The sequence below is a fragment of the Micromys minutus genome (genome assembly GCF_963924665.1).
Source record: "Micromys minutus genome assembly, chromosome: 4".
In the NCBI taxonomy this organism is placed as follows: Eukaryota; Metazoa; Chordata; class Mammalia; order Rodentia; family Muridae; genus Micromys; species Micromys minutus.
In genome coordinates, this window is record NC_137973.1 from 20,392,401 (window position 1) to 20,413,089 (window position 20,689).

A 20,689-nucleotide genomic window follows, 5' to 3' on the forward strand; every position below is an offset into this window, starting at 1 on the left:
AACAGAAAATAAAAACAGTTTACTTCCACAAGACTACTGTTTTCAAAATATGACTTCCATTATTAAAATGTTAGTTATGAGAAAAATTAATGTGGTCATACCTTTAGTTTAGTTAGTTTGTTTATTTGTTTCAACAAAGACTCACTGTTTCAGTGCCCAAAGGTCTCATTGCCACTAGGTTGATCTCTAGCATTTGGAATAATTTGGAGAGTTAGCTGTCCAACATTTACATTGAAGAATTGCCATGCATATTTCAGAAGAACCATGGCCCAGCTCACAGAGCAGTCATTCGTGGATCATGGCAAGTTAATAGATGTACCCTCTTCTCTCCTATGTAGAGAAACTTTTGTCTTTTGATACATATTAAAATTCTAGCAAAGGGTGTTTTCTCAACAATTAACACATACAAAACACACACACACAAAAGAAGCAAATCAGTTTCTAACATAAAGTCATAATATATATTCATGTTTAAACTGTTTTCCTCCGATTTTAATAGCAACACTTGGAGCTAGTTTTAAAATGCTCCATGTCAACATTTTTGTTTGTTGTTCTTATTTTAGGTGATACCACTCTCCAAAGGGAGGGTTTTAATGTCTCAGAACATCCAGCATTTGGTTATCCCAGAAAACACGAAGCCCACAAAACTCATGAGTCTGTCAAAATCACCGGATCCCCTTCAACAGGACCACAGTGGGAAGTTAGGCTTCAGTATTGTTGCCGAGGACAAGGATGACCACTTTGAAATTGACAGCTCGACAGGAGATTTGTTCCTAACCAAGGAGCTTGACTATGAAATGACATCCCATTACCTTATCAGGGTGGTTTCTACAGATCACAGCCAAAACCCTGCCCGGAACAGCACCGTCTTCCTTAGCATTGATGTGGAAGACCAGAATGAGCATTCCCCATCCTTCCAGGATGAGTTCGTTGTGATAAGCATAGAAGAGAACGTCCCTGTAGGGACTCTGGTGTATGTCTTCAATGCCAAAGATAGCGACGGCAGTTTTCTGAACAGCAGGATACAATACTTTGCAGAGTCCAGCCATGTTGGAATGAACCCGTTTCTCATCCACCCCTCCTCTGGCGCATTGGTCACTGCATCTTCCCTGGACACAGAGAGTGTTCCAACTTTCATGTTAACTATAACTGCGTCTGATCAGGCTGTGAATGTGACAGATCGCCGATGGAGGTCACTGATAGCAGAAGTGGTGATTTTGGATATGAACGACCACAGCCCCACCTTTGTATCCTATCCCATCACTTATGTGAGAGAGGATGCTGAGGTGGGTTCTGTGGTGCACCGCATAAGTGCCCAGGATCCAGATGCAGAGGTGAATGGAGAAGTAGCATATAGCATCCTCTCAGGAAATGAGGACATGGTCTTCGATCTAGACAGCTCATCAGGTACAGTGCTCTGGATGCCACTTCTATGTTAGTTTACTTTGCTACATGATTTGTTATGCTATGTGTGAGACAATCTCTCACATATCTCAGGGTGAGCTCAAAATTACAGTGTAGCTGAGGATGACACTGGATTCCTGATCTGCCCACCTCTGCTTTCTGAGTTCTAGGACTGCAGGCGTATGCCACTATGCCCAACTTTGTAGAAAGAACATTTAACATGAGAACAACACTCCTAACATTATCGCCTGGCTACATTGTTCTTGACCATGGACTCAGTGCCGTACAACATAGAACTCTAAAGGTCACACTGTTTACTTAATCTAATCCATTTTTCTCATTTCCTCTTTTATGCATCCAGACAAACATTTGATAGTTCTACAAATGTGATTATTTTAGATAGCTTAGATAAATGGAATCATCCCGTGTTTGTCTTTTTTATGACTAGTTTGTTTCAGTCAGCACAATGTCTTCAAAGTCTAGACATGTCATTACATGTGACGAAATTCCCTCATGATTTTTAAGAAAGATTGCTTGCATTTGTCATATTTTCTGTCTCCACTCATCTGCTGGTAGACTTTTGAATTATTTCTGACGTTTAGTCTTGTGACTAGTACAGAAGTGAACTTGATATTGCCTCTACCTCCTGAAGACCTTGATTTCAATTCTCTTGCATACATATCCAGAAGTGGTGCTATTAGGATGCATGAGAGTTTAATAATAATTAAAAGAATATCGAAGCTGCTGTAGCTTCTCTGGAAAGGTGGGGCTTTATGAACCTTCAGCTTATTTAAAAAATACTTTTGAGGAATTGCAACACTGTTTTCCAATGGTGTGCAAGAGTTTTGATTTCTCTGCATCTCTTCCAACTCTTCTTGTTTACTCTTCTATAAGAGTGCCATGCCACTCCAGTAATTGTTTTGTGATGGACTCTTCCTAGAGAAATGTAACACACACACACACACACATACACACACACAGACACAGACACACACACACACACACACACACACACACACACACTCACGAACACATGCACACATACACACAAACCGAGGGTGCAGTAACCACCACTTTGAAGTAGAGAATTCGACTAGAAGTAAGGCAAATCAAGATCATTATGCAAGGGTTTTGGTGTGCAAATGCACCCTTGGACCCTGAAAGCCGGCATTGCTCAGTAACTGGAGATGACACACAGACATACAGGTTTTAATGGCTGAGTCTTTTGCTCGTGGGAACATTGTTTGTCACGTTCACTGTAGAGGTTCAGTTTTTACATTTGCATTTACTCAAAGTCATTCCCTCTGTACAGATGTCACTCACTGCCAGTTCAGAGGTCTCGTTGTCACTGTGTTGTCACATGTCACCCACTATGCTTTCTAAAAATGTGATATGAGGAAAAATATGTAAGATGTCAACCCCTTTGAATTTGGAAATGAGTTTTTCTTTATGTGATTGTTCAGGACATTTAAGAAACTTATGGCTTACAATATAATTGTCTATAAAATAGTAATTTCAACATGCACCTAAGGCATTGGGATCTCAGATGTGAACTGTTTGGCCAGATGTGAAGAACATTATTTGGAATGAGAGTCAATGTGTCAGATCTGGAAGTTGTGAGCGTAGTTGGCTCTATTCTGTTGGGAAATTTTATCAGAACATTTCTCAAATCCTGACATGTGGTTCCCTTCTGAGGTTCACATGAACACCACCTAAGTGCCCAGCTAACAAGAGATGTTCCAGACACAGGCTGATAGTTTCTGCAAGAGCCATGGCTCTCCTCGGAGCTGATTTAAGGGCACTTTAAATGCTTTCCAAGATGCCCAAGGAAGGTCTGTTTCAGCCTGTTACAAAGGAAGAATAAACTTGAATTGTGTCTTAGTAATGCTGGCCTTATGACTCTTGAGCTGTTACAAAGCCTATTTCTTTAAAAGTATTTTTCAAAGACAAAGGATGATAATTGAAAAATGTATCCATATGAGATGGGAGGCTTTTTCTTTTCTCTTACAAGACTCATGTTTCTAATAAAAATAAATGGCATAGTGAATTTTCCTATGGCCTCAATGCATATAATGACAAGTAATTATTAAACAACTATTTTAAAAATCTGACTCAATACTTAATTATTTGAAGAAAATATTAGGGAGGCAATCACAATAGTCAATCCTAAAAGAAATATGCAACATTTATTATTTTATAATGACTGTCTGTGTAAACACTGAGAATTATGTGGTTCAATGCAGTACGACAGGAAGCTGTCTTTTGTGAAGTCGATTGTCCGTGTTGTAAAACATTGTCTGTGTTTGCCTTTTATTGTTAACAAAGCAACTGACAGGTTATCAACAGTCAATATAACAGATGGCAGCTCTTTAACAGAAATCAAATGTCTGGACAATGGAGTCACATGCACATTTTATAACTTGGTCTCTTCTAAGAATGTCACGCATCACAGACTAATAATATAGATACTTTTGAAGGTGAGGGAAATGTTGTGTAGACTAATGACTTTGCTGTAGGCCTCTCAGTATATAATCTTATAAGATAGACCTTTAAATTTGTCATTTACAACTTAAGTTGACTTTCTGACAAAGAATGTTAACTTTCCATTGTAGATAATATATGAATATGAAGCTGGTCCAATAAATTTCTTTTTTTAACAATTTTTCATTTACTATCCAAGAAAAGCGAGTTTTCAGTTGTGAAATGCGATGTAAGCTGTGGTAGAGTAAGCAATCTTAAGACAAGCAGCATCCATTGCCCACTGTGCCTTCTCTTTGAATGCAGGCTTGTTGAGGACAGCTTGTCCTTTGGATTACGAAGTGAAAACTCAGCATATCTTGACCCTCGTGGCCCATGATGGTGGCACGCCAGCTCGTTCTTCATCTCAGACTCTGACGGTCACTGTCCTTGATGTCAATGATGAGATGCCAGTGTTTGAACAACATCTGTACGAAGCTTCAGTTAAAGAAAACCAAAGTCCAGGGGTGTTTGTCACAAGGGTTGAAGCCAAAGACAAGGACTCAGGTAATCTGAAAACTAGGTAATAGATGTTACAAAAATGGCTTAATAGTTACCATTAATATAAAATAGTAGTTATGGGAGAGAGAGGCCCAGGAGAGAAACAGCCCAGTAGAAAAATGCCTGTCAGGGAGTCCAGCAACACAAGATGGATTTCTGAAACCCATGATGGAAGAAGATCAATGATTCTTGGGTGTTCTTTTCAGACTTCCACGTGTGTGCTATTCCACATGAAATGCATGTGTATGCGTGCATATGCACACACACGCAAATAGTAAATAAATTAAGAAAAATAAAAGTTACGGGGAAATGAAATTGCTACTTACCTCAAATGTCAAGTGTTTTCAGCAACATGCATGCAACAAAAGGCTGTAGATGACTCCTGGTTTTGTTTAGCCTCTGTTTGTATTGATCTTTATTATTATTCAGAGTAGTATAAGCCCAATTAACGTGTACTTTATCGAGTTCACTGATACAGCAAACAGAGGCACCCACACGGTCACATTTATCTCAGCACGCTGGATGCACGGAGCATGAGAACTGTAGGACTTCTTTGTTTTCTCAGTGTCGGTAGGACAGGGTCTCTCCAAGAGCTGTGGAGCTGATGTCAGACAGCCTAGGTTTGAATCCCAGAATGATCTCTTTCCTAAACTGTGCAACTTGGAAGAAGTTACTAACCATCCCCTCTGTTCTTCTTGTCTGTAAAATGGAGACAATCAAGGTGCTTAATATGTCAGCCTGTTGTCTGGAGGCATTACTGCATGAAAAGAAAGCTTATATGAACACCGGGCACAGTAAACACCAATGCTAACTCCCATTTTTACTCTTATAACGAACACAGACTAGAGACACGCAAATCTAAAATGAGCGGTTACGGTGGCAGGGAATTGATGAGTGTCTCTGGCTTGCTATTCAACATCGCTGAGGCTCGTTGGATGTCTAAGGCACAAGTAGATTCAGTGGCATTCTGTCTTTTATTTTAAACTAAATAGTGATGACATCGACAGCTCAGTGGTTCAGTTTTTGCGATTAACAGCACTTTCTGGCTTTTCCCATCAGAACTAATGCAGACCACTCAATCAGCCAGTCTTTAAACTTACATTTGTAAGATTTGCACTTATGAATACCGTGATGAGGTTTCCACAACACCAAGAGTGCCAACAGTGGTGTTTCTCCCCTAAATGTTGATCAGAAGAGAAAAAGATTTATTTAGCTTGCAATCTAGTTGTCTGTAGCTCAACTATTCTGATCCCTTGGGAAACACCACTGTGCAAAGACGATCCTTTGATGGGAATTTGTCTAAGATGCTAGGGACGCTTTTCAGGGACGCACCCGATTTTCCCTTTTTGACCAGAAAGGGGCAGTGTGATCAAAGACTTTTCCTCGCTGTACTCAGAACGGAGCATGCTCACAGCTGTTGTCAGTCCTTGCTTAGAAGTTAGCACTTTTCCAGCCCTTTTGCGTTCGGGTGATAGGGACAATGGGAAATGTGCGCAAAGTACACGGTTCACAGTGGTCTTTTTTTCAGCCATGTTCTGGTCCGTGGTTCCCTGCGCTAAGCATCAGCCGGAGCCTCCGCAGGGCAGCGTAGGTTGAACCCACTGCTAATGAGCAGCTTAGCAGCCTGCAATCTTTCCCCCCTCCTTGGCCACACTTTGTTAATTTTACTTCCTGTACAGGATTCTACTAAAGAATTTTTTTTCTTTTATGCTTGAAAAGAGGGAAATTTTTTACGCCCCTCCTCTGAATTTATTAACAAGACTGCCATACGTAAATCCTTCTACTTTTTTTAATGTGGAGTTGATGTTACTATTTTTTGCAACCGATTGATTATATTTGAGTTGAAACCTTATCATTATAGAGATCAAAATTACAACTGAAAATTTAGATGTGTCGTTATTATTTTTGTGGCTTTATATTTATGGATGTTTGAAGTACAATTTAACATCCTCTCAAACATGATCTAATCTTACACATCTTGGCGATGGTCTAAATTACTGAAAATCGTCGCTTTTTTTTTTTTATAACAAATTGATCAAAATTAAATTTTTTTGAGAATTTCATATAAGTACTGCATTTACTATGTTTTTAACGAACTATGTTTTTATCTGTTAATCTGTTAAGCAGATGTTTTTGTAAATAAATACATACGACTGTGTGTGTGTGTGTGTGTGTGTGTGTGTGTTTGGAAATATTTTCTCTGGATTTTTTCCCCCTTTTTGTGTTTTCTTTTTCTTCCCCCCCCCCCTTTTGCTCTTAGTGGGTTAAAACAATGAAGCAGGATTATGCATGAGAATTAAATGACGTACTCGAGATTTTAACATAACTGGCATCGGGTTGGAATTTATGAATGGTTTACTTTATAGTATGTATTAAAGAAATACTATAGTGTTACTTAATACCAGAGAGCTGAGCATATGTGTGCTGGCATTCTAGAATGCAGATTTTTGAAACGTAAGCACTCAGTGCTGTTTGGCATTCAAAGTCCAAAGGGATCTGAATGTTTATATTGTGTGACTCACTCTAAATCTAGCCGGATTTTTTCCCTTGTATTAAAAGGGGGGGAAAAAACCCCACAACTAGTAGATTTAACTGAGGTATTAAAATGTTCCCAGCAGTTGGTGCCCCAACAAGAGCCCCATTGTTAGTGGGCAGATGACTATGGCTGCCTCTGGCTCCCTGGAGGAAGAGGCACCTCACAGGGCAGATGGCTTTGGGGTTGTGGCATTTGCTCAGTAGTGGTGAAACACAACACTCTAGCACAACAGTGCATTGGTCAGCAAGATGGGAATTTCTATTCCATGCAAATGTCCTCTGTACCCAGTGTCAGCCTGAATCAACTATCTATGGTCTCCAGACAGGACTTTCTCTGTGTGTGAAGTTCTGTAGTACCCTGACAGAAGTTCCTTCGTGAGTGAGGTTCTGTAGTACCCTGACAGGAGTTCCTTCGTGTGTGAGGTTCTGTAGTACCCTGACAGGAGTTTCTTCGTGTGTGAGGTATAGCTGGACCCTTCAGACCCACTCTTGGATTCAGGGGAAAGCACAATATTTCATTGACTCTAATTCAGAAATCTCTATTAATCACATGCATCTAACATCAGATATGTAAAATATAGGAGAAAAGGTGTTTTAGAATGAAGAGAGGAAGGTAAATAGGAATTCCTTACCCCTCAGCCTTTGGAGTTTCCTCATGAGAACCATTATGCACACTCTCCTAGAGAAGTTGTACATGTGTCCATTAAATCAAAGGATAAAGAGGCTAAATTATCTTTATTAATATTATCTGGGCATAAAACTATGAGTTGGAATATGTTAGGCAAGTACTCTATCACTGAGATTCATCCCTATCTCTAGATACTAAAATGCCCCAATATATGGCATTTTGTAATAACTTCTCTCCGTAGGCAGACAGAGCTGGCCATTAAGTTTTTAATGTCAACTTCTTGATCATGGTATCTCTGCAAACATAATGTCACTTTCTTTATGAAGATGTATTTCCTCTGGCCATCAACTGATGCAAATACCCACCAGTTGCTCATCCGAACTCTGTTGTAGCTGCTCACCAGTCTGCTTTCTCAATCCTTATCAGCCGTCTTGCTGGTTTTAGGTTCATCCCAGCCCAGAAATGCGTTAGAAAGGTTATGGGGTTCTAGCACCATCCAGTCTTATTCATTCTCTTCCTGATTGCAGAGATGTTCATTTTTGATGGTGTTCTAACAGAGGCATTTAGAGGAGAGTTAGGCCATTGGGAATGTGGAATCTTGAGTATCTCTATCTGATGCTGTGGCTAGAGGAGCCACCGTAACATGCTAGTATAGGCTTAGTCTACTTCTGACAACCTCTTACAAATGTCCTGTTTGCCTTTTGTTGGTATTTGGTCGACCCACACTATGTAGATTTTTCTCTACATGGATCCAAACTAAAAATACACTTTGAAAAAGGGTGAAATGAATAAGGACCAACCGTTATGTCACTCACGCTGAAATAATTTTTGTTAAAACTTAAGTCTAAATTCTCATTTCGTTGTATTTGTTGACTATCTTTTCCCTTCTACACTATAAACTTGAATTTTGCCTTCTTTTAGCTCAGATTCCTATAGTAGTGAGAGATTCGATGTAGGCATACAATCAGTACTTTTGATGCCATGATTCGAGAAAGCAAAGCCCATGAGTCATAAATGGCTTCAGGCTGCCTTTGAAATATATTAATATATTTATTTATTTACCTACCACCCAACAATAAGTAAAGCATGTCCCATTTTGGCTTTGGAAATGTCTGAGGATGTGGACATTGTGTCCTTGTTAGAAAATTAAAATAATACATATTATTTTATTATTCCTAGTAGAAAGAAAATGTTAGTAAGTCTTCACAAGCCAATGTTTTATTCTGCTTTGACTTAAGTCTTTTTCATGTAGTTTGAATTGGTTATATATATATGTATATATATATGTATATATATGTATATATATATATATATGTATATATATGTATATATATGTGTATATATGTGTATATATGTGTATATATGTGTATATATATGTATATATGTATATATATGTATATATATGTATATATATGTATATATATGTATATATATGTATATATATGTATATATATGTATATATATGTATATATATGTATATATATGTATATATATGTATATATATGTATATATATATATATATATTCTCCAAATTTGTGTCAATATGGATTATTACCTATCTATAACCTAGTTTCCCATTTTGCACCCCACCACACTGCAGACTCTGGCTGTGGGTATTAGTGGATTTTTTCAGCCCTTTGTCTCTGTTGTGTATCAGTAGATTGACAATCTTCTATGAGTCAAACTGCCAACTTTAAAACTTCAACTTGTAATTTGCTTTCTGTAAATTATACTGACATTCGGTTTCCTAACCACTTTGAGTCTTTTAATGATCACTTCATCATAGTCCAACCCAAGTGGTTGGTTATCCATCCTATCACAAAAGTGATGATTTATGGGTACTCTTTCTCTCTCACTCCTGTGACAAGACACTAGTACCCTATTCAAGGACAAAGAGGCCAGGTTCCATGCTACACACGACCTTCTCCTTGTGACAAACGTTCTTGCCAGTAATGTTCGGCCAAGAATACTAGATGCTACAGTGATGTTGCTGGACAGTTGAGTAAGCTAGGAAACAGTATGAAGGTTGGGGTGAAGAGTGAAGGGGGAAGCTGGAAGCAACTACCAGTTAGATTCAAAATGAGAAGTTTTGGAACTCAGAGGACCAACTATAAGAGGAGGGACCTTGCAGAATCTGGAGGTCAAAGTACAGAATTCTGCAGAATCTGGGATGTTAAATAAACAGAATAACACTGCTAACACAATATGCCTCTAGGAAGAAGAAAATCCAGTCCGTCCCCCTCTAAAATACTTACTTATTTATTTTATGTGTTTTGGCTGGTTGCCTGTACATTCATGATGTGTGCACAATGCCCACGAAGGCCAGAAGAGGGCATTCGGTTCCCCTGGAACTGAAGATACAGATAGTTGTGAGTAGCTATGAAGATGCTCTGATCTGAACCTAGGTCTACTGCAAGAAGAACATGTGCACTTAACTGCTGAGCCATGTCCCTAGCCCCTTCTCCTTTGGACTTTCAGCCTCCTTCCAGTGTCCTTTTGTGACAAGTCTTTGAAGGTTACCTTGGAAGAAGTCACTGGGCAAAGGAGAGGTATAGTCTCAGAGTCTGTTGTCATAGGCCATGGCATGCAAGCATAGGTTTCGATTTGAGACACAATAGTTTAAGCACTGTCTTAAAAACAGTAAAGGAAGAGCCAACAGGGAATGGCAAGTTCAGAGGCTGCAAGCAAAATGAAACTTAGGATGTTCAGAGAGCAGAAAGGTAGTAAGAGGGGCAGAACTATAGCCAGGGTGTGAGCCATGGGAAGAGTCGGAGGAATAAGCAGTGTCTGCATCATGAGGGACTTTGTAGATGTTGGTGAAGTGTGTGGATTTTGTTTTGAATGCATCTACTTTCTTTCTTCTTACTGGGTAACTCCTGTTCATTTTTATGGTCCTACATAAGGCTTACCCAGTCATGCCGTATCATGTAGAATTGTACTTGCATTCTTACTTATGTGTACTGAGTGCTGTACTATAAGGCTTATGGGGAGACAGACTTCATGGTCTTTGTAGCACTCCATTTTAATCACCTGCCTGTTCCCTTACAGTGCTGCAAGCTTAACTGAATGAAACAATACACACACCATTCATTTTCTGAATCTACTTCCTCCTGAAGTTTATCCCATCACTAGTTATAACTTGGATTTATTGTATCTCCCACACAAAGGCTCTCTACATACCAAGGCAGTTGTCTTCACAATACTTTTCTGGATCTATCAATAAATGTGCATGGATAATTGAGCACAAAGGGGGGAAAAATGAGAGAGGAGGAAAGAGAGAGGAATGAATGAAGGATGGAAGGAAGGGAAAGAAGAAGGAAAAAGGAAGGAGTTAACTAATCAAACAATTAAAGCTTAATACAGATGCCTGATGTCACCTGGAGTCAGTGATTAGGAAAAATTAGACAAATGTGAATTCAGATCTACTTCTATCCATTAGAGTAAGATGCTAATTAAACTATGGCCAAAATAAGCCATTCTCATCTCACTCTGGAAACAAGGAGAAAAATATGACAAATAGAAACAACAAGGGGTTTTATCTCAATAATTGTGTGAGACCCTGCATTTCATATAGAGCACCAGAACAAATAACTGGATAAATTATTTTGTTTGCTTATTTACCCCTTTTGTAATGTGTTTTTCTTCTCTTTTCCTGTACCTTTATGTCTTTTTTAGATATCAGTCAGGAATTAATAGTATCATGGAGAAGCTAAAATAGATAAGAACTAAATATAGTCACAAGATTTTATAATCAGAAAAGCACTGCTCACGGTAGAAAGAATAATTATGGGTGACAGTCGTTTGAAGTTGGATTCAGAGCGTGGACAACATCCTCAAAGGAAATCAGGCAATATTGAGAAGTACTAAATTATTATAGCCGAATGATAGAAAAAATATAGAAGGAAGACTAGAAGCTTCAAGAAAATAACAAGTCAGGGCAATTGAAGAATTGCTTCTGCCATTAAGAGGTGCACGAAGAAGTTGAGTTGAGAATAGATTCGGATGATGGAGGACCTTCTCAATCTTTTTTTATCTGGGAAACAAAGGAGCCTTGGGGGAGTGAGTCAGTGTGGGTTTGGTAGGAGGCCTTACGGAGCAGTTGTGAATGAGGACAATCACAGATGATGGTGCCACTTCTGTGGCCTTAGCCTAAGCTGTTGGGACCTCTTCATCTCAGCATCTGTTGGGTAACAAAAGGAGAACATGGAAAAGCTCTGTTGTGATCAGAAGTCACAAGACATGGGACAGAGGCAAGTTTGATGTCATGATACTCAGAGGGAAAAAAAAGCCATTGGGGAAGGGGGCTATCAAGGGGCATCAGGAGGAACTCATGGGGCAGCAGGTATTGAGGTCTGATATCAGATAGTGCCACGTGCACACAGAAGCAATGGAGCACACACACATTTCATTATCTGTGTGTCTTGAGAAAGACTGAAGTAAATATCTGCAGACAAAGGCTTCTAACTTGCTTAGCAAGCTAATGGGATTAGGCTAGGCCATTTCTATTTCTCTTCTATCTTCTCATTCACTTGTTTGTTCTGGGCAATTACAAGGGTGTGAGGAGGAATAAGCAAGTTACTACTTACAACCACAAAAATGGGAGGAATTATTTTCAAAATGCATAACAATGTGGCGCAGGGCTTCTCACTGCAGATAGGAGGCCAACGGCTAGGTCAAACACAAAACAAAGTGAGAATAACCACAGGGCCACTCCGTGGGACTGCCGCCTGAGGTTGAGAATAAACACAGTCTTGCAGCTGAGCACAGACTGTTTAAATAGAGGCCAATCTACAGAAATTGTCATCTGCCCTGCAAGTTCACAATTATGTCATTAATTCACAATCAAGGGTGTTAGGGGTTGTAATTAGGACTACGTTGTGGAGTTGCTCACTCCTAAGAAAAAACTTTATGGGAAGGAAAAAATCCCAAGCATTCACTGTGGGTGAGTCTCATAAGGCTTTTGAAAACCAAGCATTTTGGCTCATGAGGCCTTTATTCCAGAAGGGCTGACAGATATATTGTCTTCTACTTTAATCAGAAGACTTTAAAAAAAATAATCTTGCTCTCATCTACAGTGTGATATTTTCATATGAAAATGAATATGTCATTTACCCAAGGAGAGAATTACTAAGTTTTGCTTTGTTTTTTTGTTAAGGAGTCAATTCCAAACTTGGGTTTGAAATCATGCCAGGACCTGCCTTTGGGTTGTTTGAAATCAATCCTGACACAGGAGAGGTGGTGACAACTGTCACGTTTGACCGGGAAGCTCAAGGAATCTTCAATCTTCAAGGTAAGGGACCTGCCCCCACCCCACACCACCTCTGCTATGTAGCTTCAAGGGATCCAGAAGGATTATTGGTGAGATTTAGAATTCTTTTGTAAATATTTTATTTAATTAAAAATGTGCGTATATGTGTGTACCTGCTTGTTGTCTGGATGTGCACCAGGTGTATACAGTACCCAAGAAGGCCAGAAAAGGCTATCTGATCCCCTTGAACTGGAGTTGCACATGGGTTGTTAGTTTCTAAGTGTGGGTGCTGGGTCTGATCTCCAGGCCTTTGCATGAAGGGAAATTTTTCTTTATATTTATATTTCTTTTATATATTTCTTTATATACATCTCTCTATATTGACATGTAAGAGTCAACCTAAGAACACCCAGCTAGTTCAGCTGTGTGCTGAATAACCAGAATAATATGTCTTAGGTGTGTATTAACAGCCACACCACATCCTCCTTTGTATTCCACAACAGTACTTGTGAGAGACGGTGGCGTCCCTTCATTGTCCAGTACTGCGGTCATCATCTGCACCATTGAAGATGAAAATGACCATGCCCCGGAGATTATTGCCCTCCATCATGACATTGAAATTCTAGAAAACCGAGATCCAGAGGTCGTGTACACTGTGTTGGCTTTTGATATGGATGCTGGCAACAATGGAGTGGTCACCTATCACATAGCTGGTGAGTACTGGAAAGCCAGCATTCTCTCTCTGGGTGCTAACCAGCGAGGCAGATGGTCTGGTGAGTCTAATGTGTTGGTGTCTGTTGTGTTTCCTATAAAATCCACACCCAGTGAGAACTGCTGCTCCCCTGCTCTTGGGCTTCTGCCTCTGCACAGAGCCATCTTGGACCCTCCAAATTCTCTAAGGTTGTGGCCTTGATAGTTCTTCTGAATTTGGTTCTATACCAACACTAGGGCAAATACAGATAGAACAGAGTTTTTCCATATGTTTGTTTATTTATGATCACTTAGTTTATTCTTTACATATTGAGTTAATAATTTCTCCTATAACCTGTCATAAGTTACTGGAATGAAGTAAATTTTAATTCTAATATCAATTATTGTCACTACGGTGTCCGTAATTGAGTATCTGTGAATACTGAAATGGAAGATACTTTAAAATGTTTATAAATATGGAATCTAAAATTGAAAGTTATTTTATGTTGACTTGATTATTGAAAGATTAAAATATCAAAGATACTGTCTAAGTTTTCACAAATGCTTTATTAAAAAGAAAATATAAAATTGTGTTTGAAATGTATCTCTTAATACAATTGATGGATACTATTTTTCTACTTTATGAATGTGTGATTCCCTTCCTACCCTCTTTCCTTCCGCCCTCCCTCTCTCCCTCCCTTCTTCCCTCCCATTTTCCTTCCTTCCTTTCTTTCTTCTTTCCTTCCTTCTTTCCTTCCTTCCTTCCTTCCTTCCTTTCTTCCTTCCTTAGTTGTTCTAAAAGTCTCATAACATTGCTCAGGTTAGTCTTGAAATCCTATACTGAAGGGTTCCTACCCAGGCTCTTGGTCTGCTGGGAGTATACATTTTATTTTTTTATATTTGAGAAGAGGGTGATAATAAAGATGAGTATGCTCAAGCTATATTACAAGGCAATTGTAATAAAAACTGCGTGGTACTGATACAGAAATAGGCACGTGGATCAATGGAATAGAATAGAAAATCCAGAAATGAGCCCTCACATATATGGTCACTTGATTTTTGACAAAGGAGCTATAAACATTCAATGGAAAAAGGACAGCCTCTTCAACAAAGGGTATTGGTCCAACTGGCACTCAGCATGCAGTAGAATGAAAATAGACCCTTTCTTATCTCCTTGTACAAAGCTCAAGTGCAAGTGGATCAATGATCTCCACATTAAACCAGATACACTGAAACTACTAGATGAGAAAGTAGGGAAAGCCTTAGAACTCATAGGCACAGGAGAATATTTCCTAAACATTTTCTATTTGATTGTTGCAATGTTCTGAGACACATATTAAGAAGTTAATGAGTCTGCCATGTTTCATTGTTCTCATTGCTAAAAAGATGAGCTAAGATACAAAAATCTGGAAGTAAATATTTTCAGTGATTAAATTAATAATTATATTAGCTATCATTATTTTCCCATTCCTAATAGATTTTCAACTGTTTTCTGTGACAGAAGGAAACACTGGTGAGCACTTTGCCATCCATACAACTTCAGGAGAACTCTCAACAACCCGTGCTTTGGACCGGGAACAGATCGACAATTTTACCCTCACTATTCTGTGCTCAGACTTGGGTCATCCACCTCGAAGCTCTGCAATGCAGCTGCACGTTAGGGTTTTAGATGCCAATGACCACAGCCCTTCTTTTCCCATGCTTCATTATCAATCCTCTGTGAGAGAAGATGCTGAGGTGGGCACCGAGGTCCTGGTGCTGTCTGCTGTGGACAGAGACGAGGGCCTCAGTGGGCAGGTGGAATATTTCCTTATGGAGGAACCTTCTGGAACGTTCGTTATTGATCGTGTAACAGGGACCCTGAGAACTAGCCGTGCCCTTGATCGAGAAGCCAGATCTCAGCATACATTTCAGGCCATGGCCAGAGACTGCAGCACTCAAGGCGCCAAAAGCAGCATGCTCACTATAGTCATGTCGGTCACGGATGCTAATGACAATGATCCCATTTGGGAAGACAACCCAGTTGACGTGTTCATTTCTCCCATGCTGGCCCTAAACCAGACCATTGTTTATCTGAGAGCCAGTGACCCAGATGCAGGGCCCAACGGAACTGTTCATTTTAGCTTTGCAGACAGCCAGTCAGTGCTTTCCGTCGACGAATATACAGGAGAAATCAAACTTCAGCAGAGTCTGTCTTCAGAACACTTTCCTATCTGGGTGCAGTTAAAGGCCACAGATCGAGGAACCCCAGCAAGGGCGACCTTGGGCCTCTTGGTTGTCCATATGGAAGGAGAAGACGTGAAGCTGTCCTTCAGCCAGCATCTCTATACAGGACTAGTGACTGAAAACTGTGAGCCAGGTGAGTGTATCCTCAAGTTTCTTGTATATTGCACAAATTGGGGCACAGCGTTTTAATACAGACTACAGAAGATTGCTGTTGCAGATTCAGTTGTAAACCTAGGATTCTAGCCAATTCCTGCTACTGGAAAGTTATAATCAATGGGATTGTATTAGTTCTCCTACACGACAATGAAACACTTGAGCCAACTGGCTTATTTAATCAAGACCTCTCTCGTTTAGTTACTCTGGAAGTTCCAGGCAAAGCTGAGTGGCCCTGCTGCACTGGGTCTCTGGGAGGGCAATGTCATGGTGGGAGAGCGTGGCAGAGAAGACTTAATGTCACTAGCCAGGAGCAGAGTGGGAAGATAGAGTGGGACTAGAGTCTTCTTTCACATCCCCAGGTCTTAACAGTGAGCCATAGGCCTGCTTCTCGAAGGACCACCATCTCCAGGAGTACCTCCACCCTGGGTTTTCACCAAGATTTTAACATGATAAACCCTTGGGAAACATCCACATCCAAAGTATGGGCATAGCTAATGTTGCCCTGGTCTGAAACAAAATGTCAGGGTAGAATATAACAAAAACAAAACCAATTCTAAAGCTGTGCCTTCTTACTTAAGACGACTTAAAATGTTAAAGGATAAACATGTCAGAAGGCTTCTACCTCTGAGTTCTGTGCTTTCTTAACTCCTTATCTTTTTAGTTCTCTTTAATATCTATAAAGACAGCTCTTAGACAACACCTAATATTCTGTCAAGGTACTTACGAAATCATAAGCTTCAAGAAAGCTAGTTAACACTTCTCAGGCTGGTAATGCGGGCACTTGGCATCTGTGAGTAGCCAGGTAATGAGTGGCAGACAGGTCTGTCCTTGGAGAATACGTTTGACATGGGCTGGTGTCTATAGTGCCAGGCAAGAGGTGGACCAAAGCCAGTAGACACAAGAGGAAAGGGAAGAGGAGAAAGAGAATGGCAGCTTCGAGAGCTGTTGAATGGGATCAGAGCAAGTAACCAGATGGGAAGTGTTCCTGGGTTCTGTCTTAAGCACTGGCTTCTTTATGGGTGTGCAAAGTGTGGCGGGTGAGCCTGGTGGGAGGGTCAGTTGAATCTGGGGTAATATCTTGTCTTTCCAATGACTTTTGCTCTTGCTGACCTTCTACTGTCAGAATGATCTTAACTTCAGCAGCCTCCTTTCTTTGTGGATAAGGGGCTGATGCTTGCCACCCTTAACTTCTGTAGTCTCTGTGCGAGGTAGGTTTTCCCACTCTTCAGAGTGTCCCCAGACTGTCCATCCTGGGGTGGCTAATATTTAAGTTGAGGGGAGTCTCCTAAGTATGTTGGGCTCTATACAGGCAGGTTTTGCTCTCCTATCTTCAAAATCCAATAAGTGTTGGTCACCCTTTTTGGGAATGTAGTTCTGGATGGTGAGTAGTCAACTTGGCTCTACAGTTATAAACAATGGGCTCTCGAAGTTGATCTACCTGTTGACTCCAGGCTCAAGGTTACCAAACTCCCATGCTAGTCTCAGGTAGTGAGGTCATTACTGCTGAGTGCTGGGCCACCTTTTCTGAACATGTCACTGCCTTGGGCCTCATACTCACTACCCTTTTCTGTTTGCCTGTATGTGATCCTCCCGTTCTTCATGACCCTTCAAAGCTGTCTCTCATCAGCAACTGAACCATGACAGCTTCTTGTTCTTAGGTTTTTGAGGTAGCTTAGTTTAGACAATAGGATCTCTCTCAAAATGGTCTCTTTGACCCCACCCCTAGGAGCCATGGATACTGACAAAATGGAACTCCTCTCTTGCCAGAGAAGGCTCTAGAACCCTTGCCTAGATTTGAGGTTTCCAACAGTTGTGCTCTCACCTGTGAAGAACACTGCTGGCCTCTTCACCTGGCCACATGCACCACGCAGAAGGGCGCTGAGGCCAGAGCCCTGTGCTCTTACATCTTTTCCCAGATCACCCTTTGGTTTCTTCTCTGCTCTCCTGTAACTCCCTGTACGGATTCTTAGTGCTCTTCTCTCTTTCTTTCTTTGGAATAGAGCACAGATCTTTTTTTTTTCCTTTTACCTACCTTTACTCTTCACACAACACAGGGGCAGCTTCTAAGGTGATGTTTTATGGAGATCCTGATGGGGAGGAATCAGCAGCTGTTGTCCTCAGGATGGGCTCTTCAGAACGTCATGCATTTCTGTGAATGGCCCTGGGCTGGAAACTGGACATTATGAATTATTTTGATACTCTGGCTAAAAGTTGAGCACTCAGATTTTGGAAAACGTGAACTAATATTGAAACATGATGACACATGGGGGCAATCTGACTAGTAAAATACATTTAATAATATAAAATAAGTAGCCTACTTAGGTCTAGATGTTTTTGGAGGAGAAAGCTGTCTTCCAGCACTTTGGCAGGCGATCCAGTGAGCTGCTGCTCTCCATCAGCTGGCCAGTGTGGCCATGTGACACACATTACTGAGGCAGAAAGGGTGAGCCTGCTGTGGATCCACTGCTCATGAAGTGGAAACAGTAATGACTTCCTCACAAGGATGCTGCAAGGATTAAATTAAGCTGTAGGAGGACACCAGTCACCACTTCCGCTGTTACTGTGGCCGTTCCCCTTCTGTCTTAAATCTCAACATGAAGTTTATAAAGTTAGCGGGCTTTAAGTTCTAACTAGAGCAAGGACTTGTTACATAATGGTTGTGTGATGATTGTAGAGTGTTTGCAGCTTTTAAAGCTCTTCCATCTGGCTCATTTTCTGAGCAAACTAGATAAGAATTGTCCTTTCCAATTACCCCATAAACATGAGTAGGCAGTTCCATGTCACTGGGGACTCTGGAATGTTTATGACAATGAAGGGGAAGGAACAAATATTTTTCATTTCTATTTTATTACTTGGGACCAGTCTTGCATTTGAGATGAATTTCATAGGAACGAGGACCATCTAGGTAGCCATTTTCGACAGAGAACTCATCACCTTAGCTATATTTAAGCTAACTCTGTAGAAGGCAGATGTGTAGGCAAAGTTAAGTTTTCTCACAAGGTACATAACTCAAGACAGTTCTCATGCCTAGGAAGTCATACCAACCCCCCTCAGGTCACAGTGACAGAAGCTCAAGACCTCATCTACCTTAATTTGCTATTATTTTAAATCTTTTTTTGTATTCTTTACAATCTTTTTTTGTATTCTTTGAAAACTTCATACATGTTTGCAGTATTTCCCATTCATTCCCACCCCTCACTTCTCTGTCCGTTTTCCTCACAACCCTCCCAGTTTTATGACTTTTTAAATATTAATTTCCTTCCTTTGCCTATATATGAATGGTGTGAGGTTATCTACTGGGGCATAGCCACTTACTCCAGAGATATGTGGCTCCCCACTCTCAGGAGACATGACTTCCAATAACTCCTTAGTTGGGGATGTAGTCTAAGCAGCGCCCCCGTGCATGCTGGGATTATTTTTTACTTTTGTTTTATGACTAAGAGTATTTTGCCTGAATGTATGTAGACTATATGTGTACAATGTGAGCCCCTGGAGGCCAGAAGAGGATGACAGCTCTCCCGGAACTATACTTACAGATGGTTCTAAGCTGTCATGTGAGTGCCGAGACTGGAACGCTGGTCCTCGGCCTGAGCAGCAAGTGTCCTACATCCCAGGGTCATCTTCAGACCTACATGGGAGACTTTTTAACTGGCTTGATGATGTAAAGGTGACCTCATCTCATCTTATTAACCTAACATGGGTTTCTTCCCTTCGGAGTAAGACTTTTCCACCAGCATGGAAGACACATATGCACCATGGTGCTGGTTTTTAACTATGAAGAATATTTTCTGTGTGGACTGAAATAGCCACATTGAGATGACAGGGCTTCTCTCTGTAGCCCTGGCTAGGATTCACTCTGTAGACCAGGCTGGCCTTGAACTTATAGAGATCCCACTGCCTCTGACTCCCAAGTGCTGGGTGGGATTAAAGGCAATGCCGCCACCGCCCAGGGACTTAGTGATTTTTAAGACCCTACTTCTCAACCTTGCTGCACTTGTAGACACCCAGGGAGTTTATAACGTTACTAATGCATCTTCCCTCTACCCAGGTCAGTGAGCATCTTTGAAAGTAGGCTGGAGGCTCCCCTGTGAGTTCAGGGGAAAGCCAGGGGTCAGAGGAGAGAGGTGAGAAGAAAATCTAAAGTAACACTTGTCTGCTCCGAAATAGCAAGTGACTGCTCACCCACCTGCCCTTTGCCTGTTTCTCAAATGCCATTATCTGAGGTATGATTAGTAGTACCTAAGTCCTCCCAACCCCACCTCCTTTGCAGATGCATTATTTCTCCAAGGACCGGCATAAACCCTATTCAAATGAATGCTTCTTGTCCTCTTGTCCCCAGTAAAAACATCTCATCTTGTGCCCCCCCCCCATTACTGGTCCAGTCATTTTATTAGTGTGCATCCATTCAAAATCTCTTTTTTAAATGATTCAGTCTTCATATGTTGTAGGTTATGAAAAATATGTGTTTCTTGTAAGAAATGCAGTATGTTGGCACTTGTTCTTAGTCACATTAACTGTCTGCTACAGTGGTGATAATGTCTCTGCTTTTGTATCTGACTTTTGTTGAATATTTCTTTTTTTTGCTCAGTTAGATAAGCTATGGTTTTTCAACTTAGTTGGCTATTTAAAAGAAAATTATCGGAGAGATGGCTCAGTAGTTAAGAGCATTGCTGCTCTTCCAGAGGTCCTGAGTTCAAATCCCAGCAACCACATGGTGGCTCACAACCATCAGTAATGGGATCCGATGCCCTCTTCTGGTGTGTCTGAGGATAGCTATGGTGTAC

The 20,689-nt window shown here is 40.6% G+C and overlaps 1 protein-coding gene across 1 annotated transcript in view; it reads left to right on the forward strand.

Moving 5' to 3' along the window:
• DCHS2 (dachsous cadherin-related 2) overlaps positions 1-20,689 on the forward strand; it is a gene marked incomplete at both ends in the record, with an annotated part of 211,384 nt that overhangs the window by 153,928 nt on the left and 36,767 nt on the right. The window contains 5 exons of the mRNA XM_080915358.1: positions 564-1,407; positions 4,189-4,428; positions 12,741-12,875; positions 13,337-13,546; positions 15,025-15,882. Coding sequence (XP_080771484.1) covers positions 564-1,407; positions 4,189-4,428; positions 12,741-12,875; positions 13,337-13,546; positions 15,025-15,882 — 2,287 coding nt within the window. The remainder of the gene's footprint in view (positions 1-563; positions 1,408-4,188; positions 4,429-12,740; positions 12,876-13,336; positions 13,547-15,024; positions 15,883-20,689) is intronic.